General features: G+C 37.5%; 1 protein-coding gene across 11 annotated transcripts in view; it reads left to right on the top strand.

Annotated features, from left to right (window-relative positions):
* The window catches only part of l(1)G0196 (inositol hexakisphosphate and diphosphoinositol-pentakisphosphate kinase), a 543,939-nt gene that overhangs the window by 346,827 nt on the left and 176,236 nt on the right, over positions 1-20,876 (top strand). For all 11 annotated transcript variants that reach the window (XM_067147825.2, XM_067147823.2, XM_067147820.2 and 8 more), the window contains one exon: positions 16,352-16,437. In XM_067147825.2, coding sequence (XP_067003926.1) covers positions 16,352-16,437 — 86 coding nt within the window. The remainder of the gene's footprint in view (positions 1-16,351; positions 16,438-20,876) is intronic.

Raw genomic sequence — 20,876 nt, 5'->3', positions numbered from 1 at the left:
TTCTTGTTCGAAAAGCTGTTTTAAGTTGAAATTTCTTAAATATATTCACGATTTAAAAAAAATTGACTTCCAAAATATGTAAAAGTTACAAATTGATTACGTTCATGGATTTTCTTTCTTTTCTCATGGTTTTTCTTTTTTTCTCCGTTTTCTGTCTTACGTATAATATTGTCTAGCATTTCTGGGTTGTAGCCATTTGCTTCAGCAATTTGTTTTATTATTCTAATTTCTTTCAGTTTGTTTTCATTACTCAGGGGAAGTTTTAATAATCTATTAATGTAGCTGTTGTAAGCTGCTTGTTTGTGAGTTCCTGGGTGGTTGGAATTTCTATTGATGGTGGTGATGGCCTGTGTGGCTTTCGTAAAAATATCGAAATCTATCCTATTGTTGGTTTTTGTTAATGTGAGGTCCAAGAAATTTAGCTTTTTATCGATTTCTTTCTCCATAGTGAATTTAATGTTGCTGTCAAGCAAATTCAAACAACCCAGAAATGTTTCGGGAGTAATGAGGTCTCCATTTAAAAATACTACCGTGTCGTCAACAAAACGGACCCATAATTTTATTTCTTTCTGATGTGTGTTCAAGATGGTTTTCTCAAGATTATTTAAATAAATATTGGCTAAGAAACCTGATAGTGGACCCCCCCATTGGTAAACCTGTGTTTCGCTGGTAATACTTCCCGTTGAATGTAAAGTAATTTTCTAGTATTAGAGTTAATGAGTTTATCGTTTCGTTAATTTCTATGTGACTTAGTCTGTCTTGATTCTTTAAATTTTCTTCTATTAAGTCTATAGTCTCTTTGGTAGGAATGTTGGAATACATGTTGGTCATGTCATATGATACCATTACAGTTTCTTCGTTTATTTCTGTTGATTGTATTTTGAAAATAGCTTCCAAAGAATTCGATATTGAATTGCTGTTTTCTAGTGTGATGTGGTTTTGTAGGTGTTTAAGCAAAAATTTAGATAATTGAAATGTGGGGCTGTTTCAACAATTAATTATAGGTCTAACAGGGTAATTCTCTTTGTGGATTTTTGGGAGAGACTTTTAAGTTGGGCACCTTGGTTTCATTGGGACTGATTTTTGTTTCTCTTTTTCGTTTATTATGAACTGTGTGTCCTTTAGGGTTTCTTTTATTTTTGTGTTTAAATTCATGGTGGGGTCCTTCTTTATTTCCTTTATGCCGTTTGTTTCTATGAAATCAATTGTTTTTTGGATGTAGTCATCTTTATTTATGATAACTGTGACGTTACCCTTATCAGCTTTAGTTACAATCAAGTTATTATTTTTTATTTTAGTTTTTAGATTAGTTATTAGTTTTTGTTGTGTATTACTTTCTTTGTTTCTTTAGTTGGTTTGTTTTTTATGTTTTCAATTTCATTTGCTACTAAGTGTCTTACAGTTTCTTTTTTTATTGTCAGGGACTTTTTGGATAGCTGATTCAGTCCCTGTTATTAGTTGTTTTAATGTAGCATTATTAAGGTTTTGTTTAAGATTGTGTTTGTGACCTAGTTTTAATAGGTTGGTTTCATTTTGGGTTAAAGGTGTGTCCGAAATGTTGACAACAGGTTCACAAAATTTGTGCTCAATCAAATCATTAAAACCATCACACATGTGTTTGTTCTTAAGTTTACTTAATTTGTTCTGAATTGTTTTTCGTTTTTTCTCAAGTCTAATTCTTATGTATTTGTGAATGTGTGTTGCGGGACATGTCCATTCCAGTTTATTCTATGTGTTCATAAGTTGAAGTTGAAGGTGAAACGCTTCTTCATTTAATTGGTCCTTCTTTGCATGTAGGATCTTGATTTCACTTTTTAACCATGTTGTCCGTGCTATTTTGACAGCTCGTTGACAAGATATTGATGTGTTGTTGTTTTTCGGATTAACAAAATTAGGTGTTAAATTATGCTTTAAGCATTCGTGGTTGGACTTAATGTCCTCATTGATGGTTAATATTTTCAATTTTGTGTTCCTAAATTTAAAGGCTTTGGATGCTTCTCGACCAGTGAATGACGAACTATAATCATTATAAAATATCAAAGCCATTTCTTGACAGTGCTGATGCAGTTATTATTATTATTATTATTAATAATTATATACAGTTGTATCAGCACACACTTTATTCAAACATAACCGGTTTTTGTACATAACCATCACCAGTGTTAAAATTTAAATTTCACATAAGAAATGCGGAGATTTATTTACAAGTTTTTCAATGCACTTTTAGCATACAAATTTTTTTTTTGGTCAGTATCAAATTTACAACTTTATCCGTTAGAAGCAGTTTAAAATAGTCAATCGTACTCATCTCTGGTAGTAATCCAACCCTCATACCAGGATTTCCCATAAATGTGAAATTAAATTTAAATTTTAACACTGATGATGGACCTTAGTGTCCGGAAACCGGTTATGTTTTAATAAAGTTTGTGCTGATACGACTGTATATAATTAATAATAATAATAAAATAACTTCATCAGCACTGTCAAGAAATGGCTTTGATATTTTCTTCTTCTTCTTTTATGACCACATAGGATCACTTTAGTCAGTCCGTCGTTCAGGTGTCTTTGAAGGGATTGTTCGGGCTTTGCGGTCCTCCCAGTACTTCTTCAGACGCTCCGATCTTCGTGCCCTTTCCTCAGTTGAAAATGTGCGTGTTGTTGGTTTGTTTTGTGTAAGGGTAAAGCGGAGGTTTGTATTCTTGAGTTTTGTATTCAATTTTATCTTAGTTTTGGTGTCTTCTGTTGTAAGGCCTATTTCCTTCAGATCCTCTCTTACTTCTCTGATCCATTTACATCCTGTTGTGGTATTTTTTGAGACGAGATTGTGTTGTACTAGTTGTTTCAGAAGTCTCGAGTCCTGCATCCTCATGATATGTCCAAAGAATCCCAGTCTCCTCTTACGCATAGTATCTGTAATGGGTTCTAGCTCTTTGTACACGACTTTGTTAGGTATTAACCACCACTGTCCATCTTTCTGATATTTTTTGTTGATACAGGTTCTTCCAATCCTCCTTTCAATTTTCTGAAGTCTGTCAGTCTTTGATTGTTTATTCAGGTAAAAGAGTGTTTCTGCTGCATATGTAGCTTCCGGTTTTATAACTGTGTTGTAGTGTTTTATTTTTGTATTTATTGATAGACATTTCTTTTTGTAGATATCCCATGTTAATTTTTGTGCTTTAGCTAATCTATTTGTTCTTACTTGGATTGAGATTTTTTCATTTAAGTTATGTGTTATTACTTCTCCAAGATATTTAAACTGAGTTACTATTTTGATTTTATTACCATTTATGGTGACTTCTTTTAGCTGTGTTGGTTTTTGGGGCATAATTTCTGTTTTTTCAAATGATATTTTGAGGCCAATTTTATTTGCAATGTTTTGAAGTTCTGATATCTGGGTTTTTGCTTCTTTTATGTCCACTGCTAGTAATGCTAAATCGTCAGCAAAACCCAGGCAATTTGTTTTGATTTTTCGGCCAATCTTTATTTTGGGGGGACATTTTCTAAACCATTCCCTCATTACCATTTCTAGAGCACAGTTAAATAATAGTGGTGAGAGCCCATCTCCCTGCCGTAGTCCAGTTTTAATTTCAAATGTCTGATGTTTCACCCCTGAACTTCACTTTTGACTTGGTATTGGTGAGAGTCAATTTTATCATGTTTATTAATTTGGGGTGTATTCCTAGGTGTCTTAAAATTTTAAACAGAGATTCTCTATGGATGCAATCATAAGCTTTCTTGAAATGTACAAATGTTATCACCATATCTCTGTTTCTTCTCCTGTTATAGTCCATTATCAACTTAAGACTCATGATCTGATCAGGACAGCTCCTCCAGGGTCTGAAACCTCCTTGATATTCTCCTAGTTCTTTCTCAAGTTGTAAACTTATCCTATTAAGGATGATTATTGAAAATATTTTGTATGTTATGTCTAGGAGAGAGATTCCCCTGTAGTTAGTAGGGTTGGTTTTGTCCCCTTTTTTGTGCAGAGGATGAATGAGGGCTGTTGTCCAGTGTTCTGGTAGTTCTTCTTTAATCCAGATAGAGACAAGTTGTTGATGGAGGGCAACTTTTGCTGAGGTTCCTGCATATTTCCAGATTTCCGCAAAGGTCTGATCTTCTCCTGGCGCTTTGTAGTTTTTTAATTTATTCAGAGCTTGGTAGACTTCCTTCATTGTGGGGGGATTGATGTTTTCTGGTGATGTTTTTATCGGGGTGTTGGTGTCCAAATGAAGGAGTTCTGTAGGTTCCTCACAATTTAAAAGCTTGTTGAAATGTTAGGCAGAATTTCTGCATTGTCTTTATTGTTATGGGCCAGCTTACCATCTTCATCCTTCATCAGTAGGGTCGGGGATTCATATTGTTGGAGCTGCTTTCTGAAGGTTTTGTAGTAGTCCCTTGATTTAGTTTTACTGAACTGTTCTTCAATTAACTGCAGGGTGTCCTTATGATGTTGTCTTTTTATTCTTCTTAAGACTTGGGTAGTTTCTTTTCTCTGTTTTACTAGCTTTTGATAGGATATTTCTGTCTTTTGGGACTGATGTAATAGCCATGCCTGATGTCTTTTCTCCACTGTTTCATCACATTCACTGTTCCACCATTGGTGTTTTTTACATGGTTTAATTGGAGCTAGGTCTTCTGCAATTTGTTTAAGGTTGTGTACTAAGTCTTCAAGTTTGTCTGTGATTTTTATTTTTTCAGTTGCTTTCTGGTAATTTTTGTTGTTGATTAGCTGGGTAGGATCTATTTTTCTTTTAGTTTTAAGGGCTTGCTTTTGTTGTCTCCTCTGGGGAGTGAGTTTAATTTAAATTTTAACTACGTAGTGATCTGAACCTGTGTCTATTCCTCGGAGGACTTTGACGTTATAGATCTCTTTGTGGTGGTATTTGTCCATGCAGACGTGGTCCAGTTGCCATTCTCCTTTAGTGTAGTCAGGGTGTTTCCATGTTTTGAGTTTTTGAGGTTTCCTCTTAAAACATGTAGATTTTGAGATTAAATTATGGTTTCTACACAGGTCAACTAGTCTCTCTCCATTTTTATTTGTTTTCTTGTGTGCTGGCCATTTTCCGATGATGTCACGGTATTTTCTTTCTCTGCCTAGTTGAGCGTTGAAGTCGCCTATTAATAATTTTATATGGTGTTTGGGGATGTTATCTATGGTCTGGTCCAATAGGTCCCAAAATTCTCCTGTTTCCTCCTGGTCTTTTGAGGAGTTGTTTTTATCATTAGTGGGAGCATGGGCATTTATTATAGTATAGATTTTATTAGATGCCTTTAAGGTGAGCGTTGAGAGTCGTGGAGACTGTGATCTGAATTCTTGAACTGAGTTTATTATTTTAAGGCTGACCAAAAATCCTGTTCCAAATTGTGGGACATTCTTCATCACTCTCTTCCCGGGTATACCTTTATAAAGTCTGTACCCTTGAGATTCCAAGGCATCCTGGTCAGTGTTTCTAATTTCCTGTAATCCCATGATAAGAATTTTGTGTTGGTCCATTATGTCGGTGATCACTTTTAGTTTACCGGTTTGCATGAGTGAGTTTATGTTGTGTGTAGAGAAGTATGTTATCTGCTTTGGTTTGATTCTTGATTTTGTCTCATTCGTGTATGTAGTACTGGGGTATTTCCGTGCCTCCGACTTCACGGTATCTTTTAGGTGGCAGCCCACCGTATCCGAATGCTGCCTTCTCTGAACTCTTGGTTCAGCCGGTGGAGTATTCCTTAAAAGACCTTCCATGGTTGACTGTCAAGGTGTCACCTGTGTGGGACTAGGTCCCGAATTACAACTCTGGATGTGATCCAGTGAGGTGATAATGAGGCCACTCCTCTGGAGTACAGACGCCTTGTGCAGCTGCCCCTAACCTGGAGAACAGACGCTGCATAATGGATTCCAGTGGCATTTCCTCCACTGTGGGGACCATCACCCCACCCAAAGGGGCTCATTCGCCCGAAGCCGTTGGCCCCCTTAGAGAGTCAGGTTATTTCCCGCCGCCCAACACTATATCATGGACTATATCTGTCGGACTCCATAAATTTACTGTTGTTCAATGACTTCTGACTTTGTTGTTGTTGTTGTTGTTGTTGTTGTTGTTGTTGTTGTTGTTTATTGAACTCGGTTACTTGAAAGATATGTTTTCAAACATGTCACAGTAAAACTTAGGAGATAAAATTACAAATTCAGAAGAAATTATCAAATTACTAAAATGAAGCTCCAAAAATGTACACCTTCATATATTTCTCAAAAATCTAGATACATATCTTTCAATATTTAAATCTCTGCTATGTCAGTCCTTTATAAAGAAACTAGATTCTGGGGAGAAACAAATTACTGGAAAGCTCAAAACATAAATTCACATTTCGATGTCCAAAATTTATGCTTGTTAGATCATTTTCAAGTGTTCCTATGTCCTCCCCTCCATCATAATCAATCATTTCCTGTTCTGATTCAGTTTCATCATCACTTTGTGTCTAGTAATTCAGATCAACATCACTGTCATCCAACATTTAGTAATAATTTCTTCTATACATATTTCGAAGTTTGGTTGATTTACTCTCGGAACTTGTTGAGAACAATCAGTTTGTTTTTCCACATTATCAGTCTGTTCTGATTGTTGAAATGGACCCGGTCGTGGCTCTGTATTGTACGCATTAATTACATAGCACTGTCACTTATAATACTATACTAAACCATAATAATCACAAAATATTGATTAACATGGTTCACAAACAATAGCCACGTAACTGGTATCGTACGTCTGCCAGATGGAGCAGCGATCTTTCCGCGCTTTCACTGAAGGTCAAACAGAGGGAAAGGCACACCACCTTCACTGCATGGAGCCAACACTCCAACTGAAAGGTACACAAAGGCAGAAAGAAGAAGGGCCCCGCAAGGAGAGCGAATGGCTGCCAGAAAGTTCAGCAGCCGTCTTACAGACGTATGATACCAGTAGAGGGTGGTGGGTTCTGGCAGACCACCTATGCCAGAAAAGTGAGGTTTTTTTTGAGGAAATTTATTTTTAGGAAGCAAGGAATGAGTAACAATTATTACGGGAACACATTCATATATTATTCAAGGTTAATAAAAACTTACTTCACACTCTAATTAAACTTTTTTTTTTCAATAGGCCTGTGACATGGTTTCATAAAATATTTGTGTTTTGAGAATACTGCCCTGTGAGCAATACATTTTTACTTCAGGCTTTTGTATTATTCCCATCAACAACACTAACGCAATGAACTGCCGTATTTCATAAGAGTCTCTTTCTTTCCAAAACTGTGCCCTCCTATGCGGAGATGTATTTACAAGTTTTTTAATGCACTTTTAGCATACATTTTTTTTTGGTCAGTATTAAATTTACAACTTTATCTGTTAGAAGCAGTTTAAAACAGTCAATTATACTCACCTCTGGTAGTAATCCAACCCTCACACCAGGATTTCCCGTAAATGGTCTTGGTCTCAATTGCAGTGCATAGCTGACGAGATTGCAGTGAAGACGTCACTTGGAATGACGACACGCTAGTAGCAGGGAACATTCTCTTTGGTAGGGAAGTAAGCGGCGCAAGACAATTAAAATGAAAACAGTGATCAGGTTTACTGTGTGGTAGGCCTACTGCTCAACTGACAGAGACAAATGACTGGCCACTGAGTTATTTTGTATCAATATTTTATAATATGGTAATATGATACCCTTATCCCTTTTCTCTACGCGGTCAAGTATGAAGCGAGACGAATCTTCGTAGAGAGTTTTTATGACCGTTTGCCCTTCCTGAAGTTGTCCTCATCAGAGGAATTAATGAGGTGAATTGAATGACTTGATATGAGTAACTAAATTGGATTATATTTACTTTATATGTAGGCCTAAAAGTCGTGTTCACCATTTATTGACACTTTACATTTAGAAATACTGCCTTCCAACGAAAATAGCCAGTATAACTCAAATACATGCATAAGTTTGTTAAAGAACAGTGTAGATTGTTTACGTGTACAATTTATAGCCTGGAAGTCATGCCTTCCCTACACAAAATTTGAGGTTATAGTATATTGGATCCCCCTTTACTGTTTTTGGGCATAAAAGTGGGGGGGGGGAAGGGGGTCTAATATGCAAATAAATACGGTATTGCAATGTTCTTTCGTCTATCGTAGAGACCGAGGAGATAAAAAGGGAGGGGGGGTGTTTATTCTGGTGAAGGAAACTTACTATTCACATGAATGGTTTACCGATGAAAGGGATGAAATATTAGGGATAAAATTAGTTTGTGATAATATGAAGGAGGTGGGAATTATAGGAACATACAGGCCTGGAAGAGAGGAAAGAGACATGGAAATCTTTGAAAAAATAATAGATTATACTCGTAAAAACAATAATAATGATATGGCAATAATTGGGGGAGATCTAAATTTGCCTGAAGTTGAATGGAAAGGAGCTGCAAGTGAAGCCCATGAACAGAAACTGGCAAATAAGTTAATTTGGGGAGGGAGGATTTACACAACTAGTACAAGAACCGACTCGTCTCAATAACTTACTAGATGTATTCTTGGTTAAACCATGGGAAATTGTTGATAAAACTGAGGTAATTGAAGGAATAGGAGACCATAAGGCTGTAATAATGGATGTAGGACTCGTACCAAAAAGGCTTAATAAGAGGGCTACACAAGACAAGAAATTGTACAGAAAAACTAAAGTTGATGAATTTGGGACTTACCTTAAATCACAATTCAGTTGTTGGATAAGTGAAGGGAGTAATGTGGATACACTTTGGGCTAAATTCAAAGAAATCATTTGGGAAGGAGAGAAGAGATTTGTACCTGTTAAGAAGGGTAAAATGACCTCAGACCCTGTTTATTATACAAGGGAAATAAGAAAATTACAAAGAAAATGTAGAATAGTAAACAGGAAAATTAAAGAGGGTAGGGAGAGTAGAGAAACTAGAAAACAGCTAATGAGAGAACTGAATAGAGTGAAAAAGGAAGCAAAAGAGAATTATATGAATGGCATACTTCAAGAGGGTAATGACCACAAAGGGAAATGGAAAAAGCTGTATTCATATATCAGGAATCAAAAAGGAAAAGGAATCCAAATTCCTACAATGGTGGGAGAAGGGGGTGAACACTATTTAACAGATACTGAGAAAGCAAACCTATTTAGTAGGGAATTTAGAGATTCAGTAGATGATTGTCAAGAGTTGGAAACCGAAACAGAAGATAGAGAGGGAGAGAGACAGAGGGAAACAAGAAGCTTCTCATTCACAAACGAAGATATTTTCAGAGAAATCCAACTGCTTCAGCAAGGAAAAGCAGCAGGAAGTGATCAAATTACTGGGGAGGTATTAAAGACAATGGGGTGGTACATAGTGCCTTATTTAAAATTTCTCTTTGACTATGTCATAAATAATAGTGTAATACCAAAGGAATGGAAGGAATCTATAATAATACCAATTTATAAAGGAAAGGGTGATAAAAGGAAACCAGAGAACTACAGACCAATCAGCCTGACCAGTATAGTTTGTAAAATTCTGGAGAGTTTAATATCGAAGTACATCAGAGGGATATGTGATGATAAAAATTGGTTCATGAGGAGCCAGTATGGATTTAGAAAGAAATTTTCTTGTGAGGCACAACTGGTGGGATTTCAGCAGGACATAGCAGATCAGTTGGATTCAGGAGGTCAGTTAGATTGCATAGCCATAGATCTTTCCAAAGCCTTTGATAGAGTGGAACATGGAATATTATTAAAGAAATTGGAGGGAATAGGATTGGACGTAAGGGTTACACGTTGGATAAAAGCATTTCTAAATTCAAGGGTTCAGAAAGTCAAAGTAGGAAATAATGTATCTCAGGAAGAGAAAGTTTGGAAGGGAATTGCACAGGGTAGTATAATCGGTCCGTTACTTTTCTTAATATACGCAAATGATTTAGGGAACAATATAACATCAAAAATAAGATTCAATGCAGATGACATAATTGTTTATAGAGAAATAAACAACATTGAGGATTGTTCAGAATTACAAAGGGACCTTGAAAGTATCCAACAATGGGTTGAAGAAAATAATATGAAGGTTAATGGAGGCAAATCAACTGTTACAACTTTTACAAACAGGAGCTTTAAAACTGAATTTGAATATACTTTGGATGAGGTAGTTATCCCAAAAGATGGCAAGTGCAAATACTTAGGTGTGAGATTTGAAAGTAATTTGCACTGGAAGGGTCATATTGATGACATTGTTGGGAAAGCATACAGATCATTACATGTCATAATGAGGCTACTTAAAGGATGCAACAAAGAATTAAAAGAAAAAAGTTACTTGAGTATGGTTCGTCCATTATTGGAATATGCAAACAGTGTTTGGGATCTTCACCAAGAATACCTAATAAAAGAAATAGATAGTGTGCAGAGGAAAGCAGCAAGATTTGTAACAGGGGATTTCAGGAGAAAGAGTAGTGTATCAGAAATGTTAAAGGAACTTGGGTGGGAAACTTTAAGTAAGAGAAGGGAGAAAACTAGACTTATAGGATTATATAGAGCCTATACAGGAGAAGAAGCATGGGGAGATATCCGTGAGAGGCTTCAGTTGGAAAATAATTATATCGGCAGGACTGACCACAAATATAAAATTAGAAGGAATTTTAGCAGAATTTGTACAGATATTCAAGAAGAGAATAAACAGCAACAGAGAAAATAAATGAAGTGTTAGAGGGCACTCGACCAGTGCAGGTTATTGTAAATAAAAAACTGTGTGTGAATAAATTAATTCCATCCCCTGGTCTAAGGAGTTTGGACAGCCAAAGTAGGGGACTGCCTGTAGGGGTGAAGTACAGTGGGGACTTCGAGGGCCCTGGGACCACTACGGTAGCTGTGAAGGCCCTTCAGGAACTCTGAAAAGTGGTGGCAAAAGGGGCTCTGGTTAAGACGCAGCAGGTCGTTATGCTACTTAGGATCCAGAAGGGTAAAAAAAAAAAAAGTAAGTAAATAAATAAATGCAATGTAAATATTAATGTTATACCAGTTGTATAGTATCATTTGAAGTAATTCCACATACTGTATATCAGTTGACTATATTTGTAAGTAGTACAGGAGATATTATAAGTAGAATTTTGTAAACAATATAAATTTATTAAGGATGAGCTGTGTGTTTAATAGAAAACATTGTTAGCGTAAATTGTATAATATTGTATTATAGGAAAAATTTTCTTCTCTTGTTAATTTAATATTTAGTGCTTGACAATAATGTATTTTAGTGTACCATTTGCCACCGAGGTAGACACCTCATTTGCAAATAAAGAGATTTTGATTTAATTTGATTTTTGATTGTTTTGCTGTGTAAACTTAAAAAAATAAAAAGATGTTTCAACCTATTTGTTAATGTTAAATACATATATGAAATTGATACAAGCTATACATTTACTAATTTATCTGACCTACTAATCCTCAAATTATATTGTTTCTTGGTGTGGTACACTGTGCCCCTCATTGACATATTCATTACAAAGCCTACACCTAAACTTAGAAAAGTTCTGTTCTAAACAGTACTGTATAATTTAGGCCCACTTGAAATGATTTATGATACATACTTTGACCCAACAGTAAAACCTACGAATTCATCTGTTTCACTGTCAGAGTCATCTATATCACATTCTGCATCAACAGCTTGGTCTTCTCATTGCCTTTTTTCATGCCATCTTTACTACTATAGTCATAGATGATACATTAGAATATTTTGTTTCTCTGCACTGCATCCTTGATTTGGGAAGTATATTAGGAAAAACTGCTAACTAATGCCCTCTAGTGACTGAACTGGTTACTGCATGGTACCACGAACATGTAGCTATAACCAAGCCTGTAAAATTTGTGGGCAAGGATTTTAAGAGAAGAGTTACAAGCTGGAGCAATTTCAAAAGAATGGAAGAAAGTGTTAGTAGTTGGTATAAATTTAGGAGCTGCTGCTGTAGGTCTTTCTTGACAAAATCGGACTCTGAGTCATCTCATTTAAATATCCTCAAATCCCACTGTTCTCAGTCGAGGTCGAACCCAAGGTCACTGTGTGGTATATAATATTTAGTGTGTAACTAGGTTGCCGTACATGAGGGGTATCGTTGATTATGTCCACCCATTGAGAAAATTGAGTTCCTTGTAGTTATTTGTGTACTCTTTATGCTGCAGTATGAAATTTTGTCAAGCCATGTGTTTTCCTATTATAATTGAGGCTTGAAATGTGACTTGTATTTTGCCCTCCAGAATGACCAGAGGAAACTGTTTGACCATGGACATGTTTTGTTATACAATGGAAGTTTATTGGATTCTTATACTGGATATTGTGCAGATAAGACAGTGGCCGAGCTTGCTTGCAGTATCACGATGGAGCAAGATCTCGGAGTAGGAGAACTCTCGTACAATATTTCTTGTAAAAGCATTACAGTATTTTTTTCCATATTCATTGTAATTGTTTAACACGTTGAGTGCTGAGCCGATTGTAGCACACTATTTCACTGGTGCCACAGCAATTGTACGCCTTGTAAGGTGTTTATATCATCTTGGGGTATATTAATATGCTGTACTAAGTAAATTTTGTCTCATCATACCAAGGCCGTGTGTGTCACATAAATTTTTATGAAACATAAAATATAGCGTGATGCCATGTGGTGTCTCAGAATTTTTTGATGCTTTATATGGAATGTAAAACATAAATTTCAAATACGTCAAATTTATGTGCTAATTCAAAGTAACACAATATTTGTGAAAACCTACTGAAATGCAAAACAAGTACTTACATTACATATTGTTTTACCCCCTGTGAGTGTGGAACGCAGATGAAGAATTCACCCCCGGTATACCCTGCCTGTCGTAAGAAGCGAGTAATAGGGGCGCAGACATGGATTGTGGTTTGGTACCATGTGTTGGACAATCTGTGGATGGGAAGGGTTGAATACATCCACAGGCATACCTGCCAAGTATTCCGGTTTTTCTGTAAAATGTACGGATTTTGAGTGTGTTTTACGGTTGTACAGATGAACAATGTTATTGTACGGATTTTGAATATCCGCGCTTGGTTTCGCTTTCTGGTGTGAAATCGGATTTGTTTGATTTTCAATAGTAGCTGGTAATACGAGATGCAGTGTTTGAAATTCGACCGGTAAATGTATCAATAATCACATTATCGATTATCACCATGCTTTTGTCACCTGTTTGACCTCGACTTTTACTTCATTCAATGGGATGTTCCCAAACAAGTAGCAGGCTGTGAATTTATATAAAACAACTTTAGTAACCGTGTCGTGCTTCGTAGCGGCTGAAAGGCTTTGTCTGTGTGCTGTGTAACATTGGTGGTGGTTCTCAAACTCATGGAATTGTGACATAATTCTAAGCGATTTAGTATTTTAAGTGGTGTTCATAATACGTTCAACTAAGAAACGATATTATCAGTTGTTTCGGGAGGTATATTCTGCTTAATTTCCTTGTTTTATACGATCACGGAAAGTGTTCCCAGTGTTAAGTGAAAACAGGTGAGCCGTCATCAAGATGCAACTTCGTGTATTTAGTTTCAGGGGTGATCATAACATATACAGTAAAACCTCGATGCATCGTTTTTCACGGGGCAAGGGGAAAATGACGGCGGATGCAGGAAAACTATAAATGCTGGCAACATAAAAAAATAGGGGGAGAGCAAAATAATAAAATACGGGTACTGTATTGGGACATTTTTCATTATGTAATCATATTATTATATTATTATTATAAAAACAACAATAATGGTGCATGGCCTCTGGAGCCAGGTGCAGGTCTTTCGGGTTGTCACGTGATATATGATCTACGCGCATATGAAAATATGGCCCTACCTAAAATGAATTCTCATGTTTAATTCGGCAAACAGACAGCCTGTAGGATGCTAAAAGGTTTGTTTTATCACCTATTCAATACGATAATACAAACCTTTTAGCATCCTACATTCAGTATCTTCAATACGGATAACAATGATTTTTATCACTTGCAAACAGACAGCCCCCGAACCGTTGGAATTAACCAAGGAAAGTTAAAATCCTCGACCTAGTCCAGACCCCTTGAACCAAAGGCCAACACGTGCTAACCATTTAGCTAATACTATACATAACAGTATCAAAATATTGCAACCATGATATAGGCTTACGAGATGAAAATAAAAGGTGTGACTTTTATGCCGTTTCGTTTCACTTTTCTTTATACATTTCATAATAATTGAAAACCTTTACGATCAGTTCTCTTATTGCAAATTAAAGATATATGAGGATATTACAGTGATAACATGTATTTAGGAAAAGATTCTGTAGACCCTCTCCGAACGTTAGGTTAGAAACCCAACACGACGCGGCTCCCGCAGCTCAGCTAAGATGATGTCACAGAGGTTAGAAATTCAACGCGGCGCGTCTCGAACGATGCTGCAGCGGCTTGTGCAAAGCTGCCAACTTAGAAACTAGTTAAAAGACTAGGGTATGAGAAAAGATTACTGGTCTGGCTTGGGTAAGTCCAGCTTGTAACAAAACTATTGGGCAGAGGGCAACAAGGCGGTCAACAGGCCTCTAGCATCCCACACACTCTACAAGGTATGACGCGTTTAATCAATCTGTGACTAATTAAAACGTATCTGGCGCACTGCACGATTTTCTCTTTTTTTTCTACGAAGTTGACAGCCCTATCCATGCTGTCTACATTTTAATTCTTGTAAATAAGAATACTTCTAGGGGTCGGTTAGTGGGTCGAGGAGAAGTGTTGGCACCAGGAGGCTCGTAGTGAGGTTGCGCATGAATAACCTGCACACAGCACTCCAGCCTATGAGATCCTTGTTCAGGACTAGGAACTACGAATCGCTCGAACATTCTCGCTTAACAGGTTGCCGCTATTATATGCTAAGAGTATTGAGCAGTCTCTAAATTTAAAAAATTTTGCGTATATTTTTCTTACGTACGATCGATCAGTGCAGGAAAATTGTGACCGAAAACAAATAATTTTTCGACGATCGATGTGATAAAATGATAGTTCGAGAAACGATAAATGCGGGGAAATTTAACATTGGTTTATGTGTAACATTTTTGGGACCGAATAAATTCAACGATGAATATGGGAAAACGACAGTTCCGGGAACAGTGCATCGAGGTTCTACTGTATTTGACTTGTATTAATACTGATTGTAATCTCCCCCCCTTGCCGTCCTTTTTCATTATATCTCAAGACGGTTACGCATGCGCGTTGTTAAAAATTTTCCAGTTAAGGATCTTCTAGATTTCTCTTTTCAGAAGTTGGCAGGTATGTAGAGGTAATCCCTGCCTGTTGTAGAAGGTGGATAAAAGGGTCATGTGGCCATTGGTCCGCTCTTTATTGTTTTAGTGTTAGTTGTAGACCGATTCAAAATTCTTGATGTGCATGCTTCTGTGGCTGAAGAAATATCAATTTGAAGATTTAGATGCTCCTGGCTTGTAAGTGGCTCTACACAAGGACCCCAGTCATCATTGTTCAAATGTACACCATTTGCACCAGCACGGTCCCCACCTGTAATATCACTATCAGTATCACCATTGTCTTCCGCATCTCTCGATACATCCGTCATTCTGTCAGTGCACTCATCGTCACTAGCGTAATATTCACTGTCATCAACACTTGCATCTTTCTCTCCATCAGAATCCATTAGTAATTCCAAATATCCAATTCACTAATTCTCTTCTTGGTGTGTTGCTTACCATTTCCACCAAGAATATTACCAGTATCTTCCATTTCTGTATATTTTTGCACAACTATACAAACCGAATGATAATTCGCACGTAAACGAGGAAAAACAATGCCTGGCATGCTTTCACTTGTGCGAATGACCACTGGCCAGTCAGTGACTTCGGGAGAATACTGTGGCACCATATGGTAGCTGATAGTAGCAATACGTAGTTGGAATAGACCGTGTAGTTCGCTCTTCACGTAGTACCAGTTTTACGCGCATAGATATCACATCTGATTTTCTACAGCGCATCGCCTGAAACTATGCTGTGCCGCCATATGGCATCACGCCAACTCTGATTTCAAGACCTGTGTGCCACCATATGGCGGCACATGGGGCACCCAACATGGTAACGTCGTAATACCATGCCATAGAGTGATCATGATTTTTGTGAAATCCTCTCCTGAAAGGATTTCATTATCCATGTTGCTTCGTGTTTGGCTATAGACAGTCTTTGCAGTGACATACCTCAGTTGCTGTATAATAAACAAATATGTTCAAAACTGTGTTATCAACTGAATTGGGGTGGGATTGCCTGTGGAACTGCCATGATGAACATTCAGCAATATTGCTGTTGATAGTTGCAACTTGTTCTTACTTGATTCTCTTCTTCCACTTACAGGTATGGCCATTTTTCAGGCATCAACAGAAAAGTACAATTGAAGTATCAACCTAAAGGACGACCTCGTGGATCTAGTTCTGATGATGGTAATGAATACTTATACATACAGGGGAGCCTGGATTTTTCAGCTCTTCCTTCATAAAAACTGTGCTGATCATTCATTAAAGAATAATGTAGAAACCTTAGCCTTGATGGTGTTTTCCAGTAGGGGTTGAGCTAAAAGCATTACAGCATAAAGTTTGGCATGAAAAACTGGCCCACCTTATCCTACTTGAAACATTCTCCTAAAAGAAAACTGTTAGCACATTGGAGTAGGCCATATTTAATTGTGATACACTTCAGAAATTGCAGGATTTTTAATGGATTTTGAAATATTTTCAGTGCTAGGGAAAGCAATGATTATAATAACTTTTGGAATAGTTAGAAAGATCACACTTTCCTCTACACAAAAATGAGTTTTAATTGTTATAAAAGTGCAGTAATTTTTAAATATAAATTTGTGAATATAGGAAGTTCTACAAATTAAAATAAATTCTGACACAGCTATGGATGACAGGTTGATATTTTAAAATGTGACGAATATTGTGGACACACCTACTCAAATATGACCTAATACAGATTCTAACCTAATTTGTCAGTTGGCATGTGCATCCTTGTTTACAATCAGTAATTTGTTTTCCCACCATTCGTCGTTTGAGTCAGAGCGCACACATCTTGGACATGCGACAGGAGACACGACTGAAGTAACTTGTCCTGTCCCATGTCCCATATACATGGACATCTGCGGGTCATTAGTTGAAATGTCCTCTAGTAATTTGGAAGGCTTGTTGTTACAGTACTTCGGGAATTACGAAGAAAACGGGTGACTAGAAGAAAAAAGGAGATTTTGCGTCTACTCAAGTAACTTGCACTGCCAAGAGAATGGTGCTTTCGTGTTGGCTAAGAAACTTAATGAAGATCCTTCACAATTTCATACTTTTTATAGAATGAACTGGGAGACGTTTCAAGAATTACTGCATATGGTAAAAACCACTAATTGAGAAAAAATATACCAAATTCAGGGATCCTATTCTACCAGCTGAAAAATTATTGATGACACTCATGCTGAATGTTTCTCGTATTTCTCGCCAGATATTTTCACATATAGACCTATTTTAATAATCCTTTAGTCTGTAATTATACTGCACTTCATACTTCTCCACTTCCACTAGTAATTGCCTCACGTACGAAGTGATGGGACATGTCCTATGAAATGCAACAGGTGACACCTTGACGGGACAGTCCATGCCCTCGAATAATAAGTGTGCGGGCTTCCTCTTGATTGCACATGCTGCATCCACTTGGAACATATCCTTTTTGTCGCATCCCATGTGTCGTGTCCCTTGTCAATTAAGTGTGCGCTCTGCTTGGCGATGGGCTTGCATTGAGTTGCTGCAGGTTGTGATCTGTACATGGGAAACAACCGACATTTTTAGGGAACATTGTAAAGGTATATTACAGAACCCACTTCACACTAATGCATAACATTCTCCAACCTGCCTCCTGTGGTGAGGGCTCTCATCTGTGTTGGGAATCACGTTCCTTTCACAAGGGATGACAAAGAACACTTTCAGGGCTCGGAAGAATGTGATCGTACTGAGCAGTAATGCCAAAAATTTGTGAGGTACTTTTATCTAGATTTAATATGGCGTATATCGGGACTTCGAATTTACAACGTGCTAAGCGAGAAAATATCTTTATGATGAATGTATTAAATGTGTCTGGTATTTTTCGTGCTGGTCAGCGTATTTTTCAAACACAGGACTTAAGTCTTCCTGGCCACGCACAGATCTTTCCAGACAGTCCTCGAATCGCTGCAATGCTGTTTTTAAATTTTAGGGAGGGCAATTTATGGATGAATTTTACTAGAATAGCCTGGTGGTCACTAAAACTGGGAATTACGTATGAGGTTAATGGGTAAGGAATAGATCAAGGATCAAACTGGAGTACTGAGTTGATAGAGGAAAAGGTTGTAGAAAGAAGATAGGAATTTGTTTGATAGAGGACCATGTACTATCTGCGCACTTTTTAGCGATAGATTTGTGTACGGGTTTGAGGAGTAAGGAGGCAGCTCTTCCGGTTCAGTTAGTACTGCCAACTGAATGGAAATGAAATCTGAATTGAATCGATAATATGATCGATCGATATGAATTTTCTAAACCTTTGTTATTTTAAGCCAACAACTGTGTCACACACACATTATATAACATTATATAACATTTCTCGATGCAAATCTTATTCCTAGAGTGAATTCTATAGTTTGGCTTTGCTGTGTAAATAACAACAGTACTAGTACATAAAATGTACGCCAGATGTCGCACAGCGATGCATAAGCGATTCATGGTTTGTGTTTCAAAGGTTGCCAGTACGAATCTCGAAGATTGCCGAGGTCGACCGCTTCAGCACTAGGGTGTAAATCTATCACTAAAAAGTGCGCAGATAGTAGTATAGGAGCAGCCTTTCTTATCTCTGTTGTGTCTAAGTTAACATCACCAGCACTGTAGACATCATGATTTTGATGTATGTGTTGCATGTGGGATAATGAGAAAATCGGCTGGCAATTCATCAATGGAGATGAGTCTGCGACACCATAAACCAAGTCTATTAAAAACTTGGTATTGCCATATGTCACCTTGACCCACTCAGTTTCAGCTCTGTCTCCAGTTCATAAGTACAAATAGGATTACACACAGGCTTCGTACTAAAGAGAACTCTGCTTCCAAGAGTTGGTTTATCTTTGTCAAACAGTAAATATGTGTCAGGCACCACCTCCATATCACTCACGTTACTGGAAAACCACGTTTCATCAACACAGAAAACACTCGGATTCCCGGCAGTTAGTGAGGCTTATATTTTCTGTTGCCTGCTCTAGTGCTCTAGGGCAGGAGTGATAGATGATTATTTACATTTGTACTATAAACACTATTTACAGTATCATTGGTGCTCGTACATATTCAGTCTGAAAATGGTCACGATGTCCCCTTTTTCAAGCCTCGTATATATTGTGTGTGGGGGGGGGGGTCCAAGGTGGTGAATTTCGTGCACATTCTGTGTAAATATTTACTGCACAAATCATTTTAACCAACAGTTGGTTAGTGCGACCAGCCCTACTGCAAGTAGCACGAAGTTCAAGCTCATGGTTTTGTTCTGAACAAAAGTCAGGCAAGCTTCGTGTGGTCTGTTCACAGTGGTCATTTACAGACTTTTTGGTGTACATTTCTGACTTACCAGCAGTTTCTCTGGAAATTTGATTTTCTTCCAGTGAGATTCTTGTTTGACACAATCTCAGCACTTTTAACCACTGCAAGAACAATAAATACTGAGAGCACAATTATCCACTCACACGATGGAGCTCAGTGAAGCTGAAAGGAGCATGATAATTGATGCTTACCAATTCAGTAATTCCATCCATGAGTTTTCTGGCATGTATCGGTGAGTGAAGTAGGGATGAAATGGACAGGGAAGCCAGACAGACGGGAATCGTCAATGCCTTCGATGAAGGGTGAAGTTAACCCGGCAAGCCACAGACTTCTGATTAGCATCTGGAAGTAATGCCAGTATTCGTACCAGTCGTTGGGAGATGTTTACTCTTGAATTCTATGGGCAAGCTGCAGCACGTAAATCAAGAATCGCTGAACTGAACACTCGCCGCCAATTACACTGGGGCAAAACTCATTACCTATGGACCGTGTAGAGTGGCAGTCCCACTGTGAAATATGGAATAGTCAGCCCAAAACCCTTTATCTAAACCAATTGAGCAAAACTAGAAAAGGTTGTTTTTGATTCTTTTCTGTATTCCGTCACTGATTTATTTCACCACAAAGAGAGCACGCAATCCTCGCTTACATCGTAAAAGCCTATTATCGCATACAATTAACCATGGACTGCTAGTCTTGTGATTACATGTCATAATTCTTGTTTTTTTCGTCCGTCTATTTTCATTCCAACATGGCGTCATATTTCCTCCCTCTTCTGTCTTCTCTCTTCGAGCACTTTGACGCTGTGTCAGTTAGATGGTAGTAAGTAAGAACTTTTCCGTCAAGCCCTCAATACAAAATGACTCTTTTGCTAGCTCATAGAATAGTCTTGACTTTGAGTTTGGTCCAACACATACAACTCCTTTGGGGAACGTTGCCTTGACTCTTCCTTTGGACCTTAGCCAATGTTAGATAGTCCCATATGTTACTATCAGGCTCACCACTGCATGGAATATTCTCATTACTGATTTTAATGAGATGTTATGCAGGTCTTATATTCATATGTTGCCCAGATTGCAGCCGAGACCTTTTCCTTTACGTGTAATGGTTGTCTGTTGTTTGTACAGTAATCCCAAGGTATTTGAATGTTCTGGTGCTTTGTAAGTTTTCCCTCTTAGCTTTATGCGTTTTTTTTTCTGCAAGCCGTTTGCCTTTTCCGAATGTCATTTTAATTGTCTTGCTTTCATTAATTTGAAGGCCATTTTCATTGGCTTATACCAGCAGTTTGT

This window comes from Anabrus simplex, chromosome 5 (genome assembly GCF_040414725.1).
Source record: "Anabrus simplex isolate iqAnaSimp1 chromosome 5, ASM4041472v1, whole genome shotgun sequence".
In the NCBI taxonomy this organism is placed as follows: Eukaryota; Metazoa; Arthropoda; class Insecta; order Orthoptera; family Tettigoniidae; genus Anabrus; species Anabrus simplex.
This window is presented reverse-complemented; position numbering and strand designations above follow the sequence as displayed.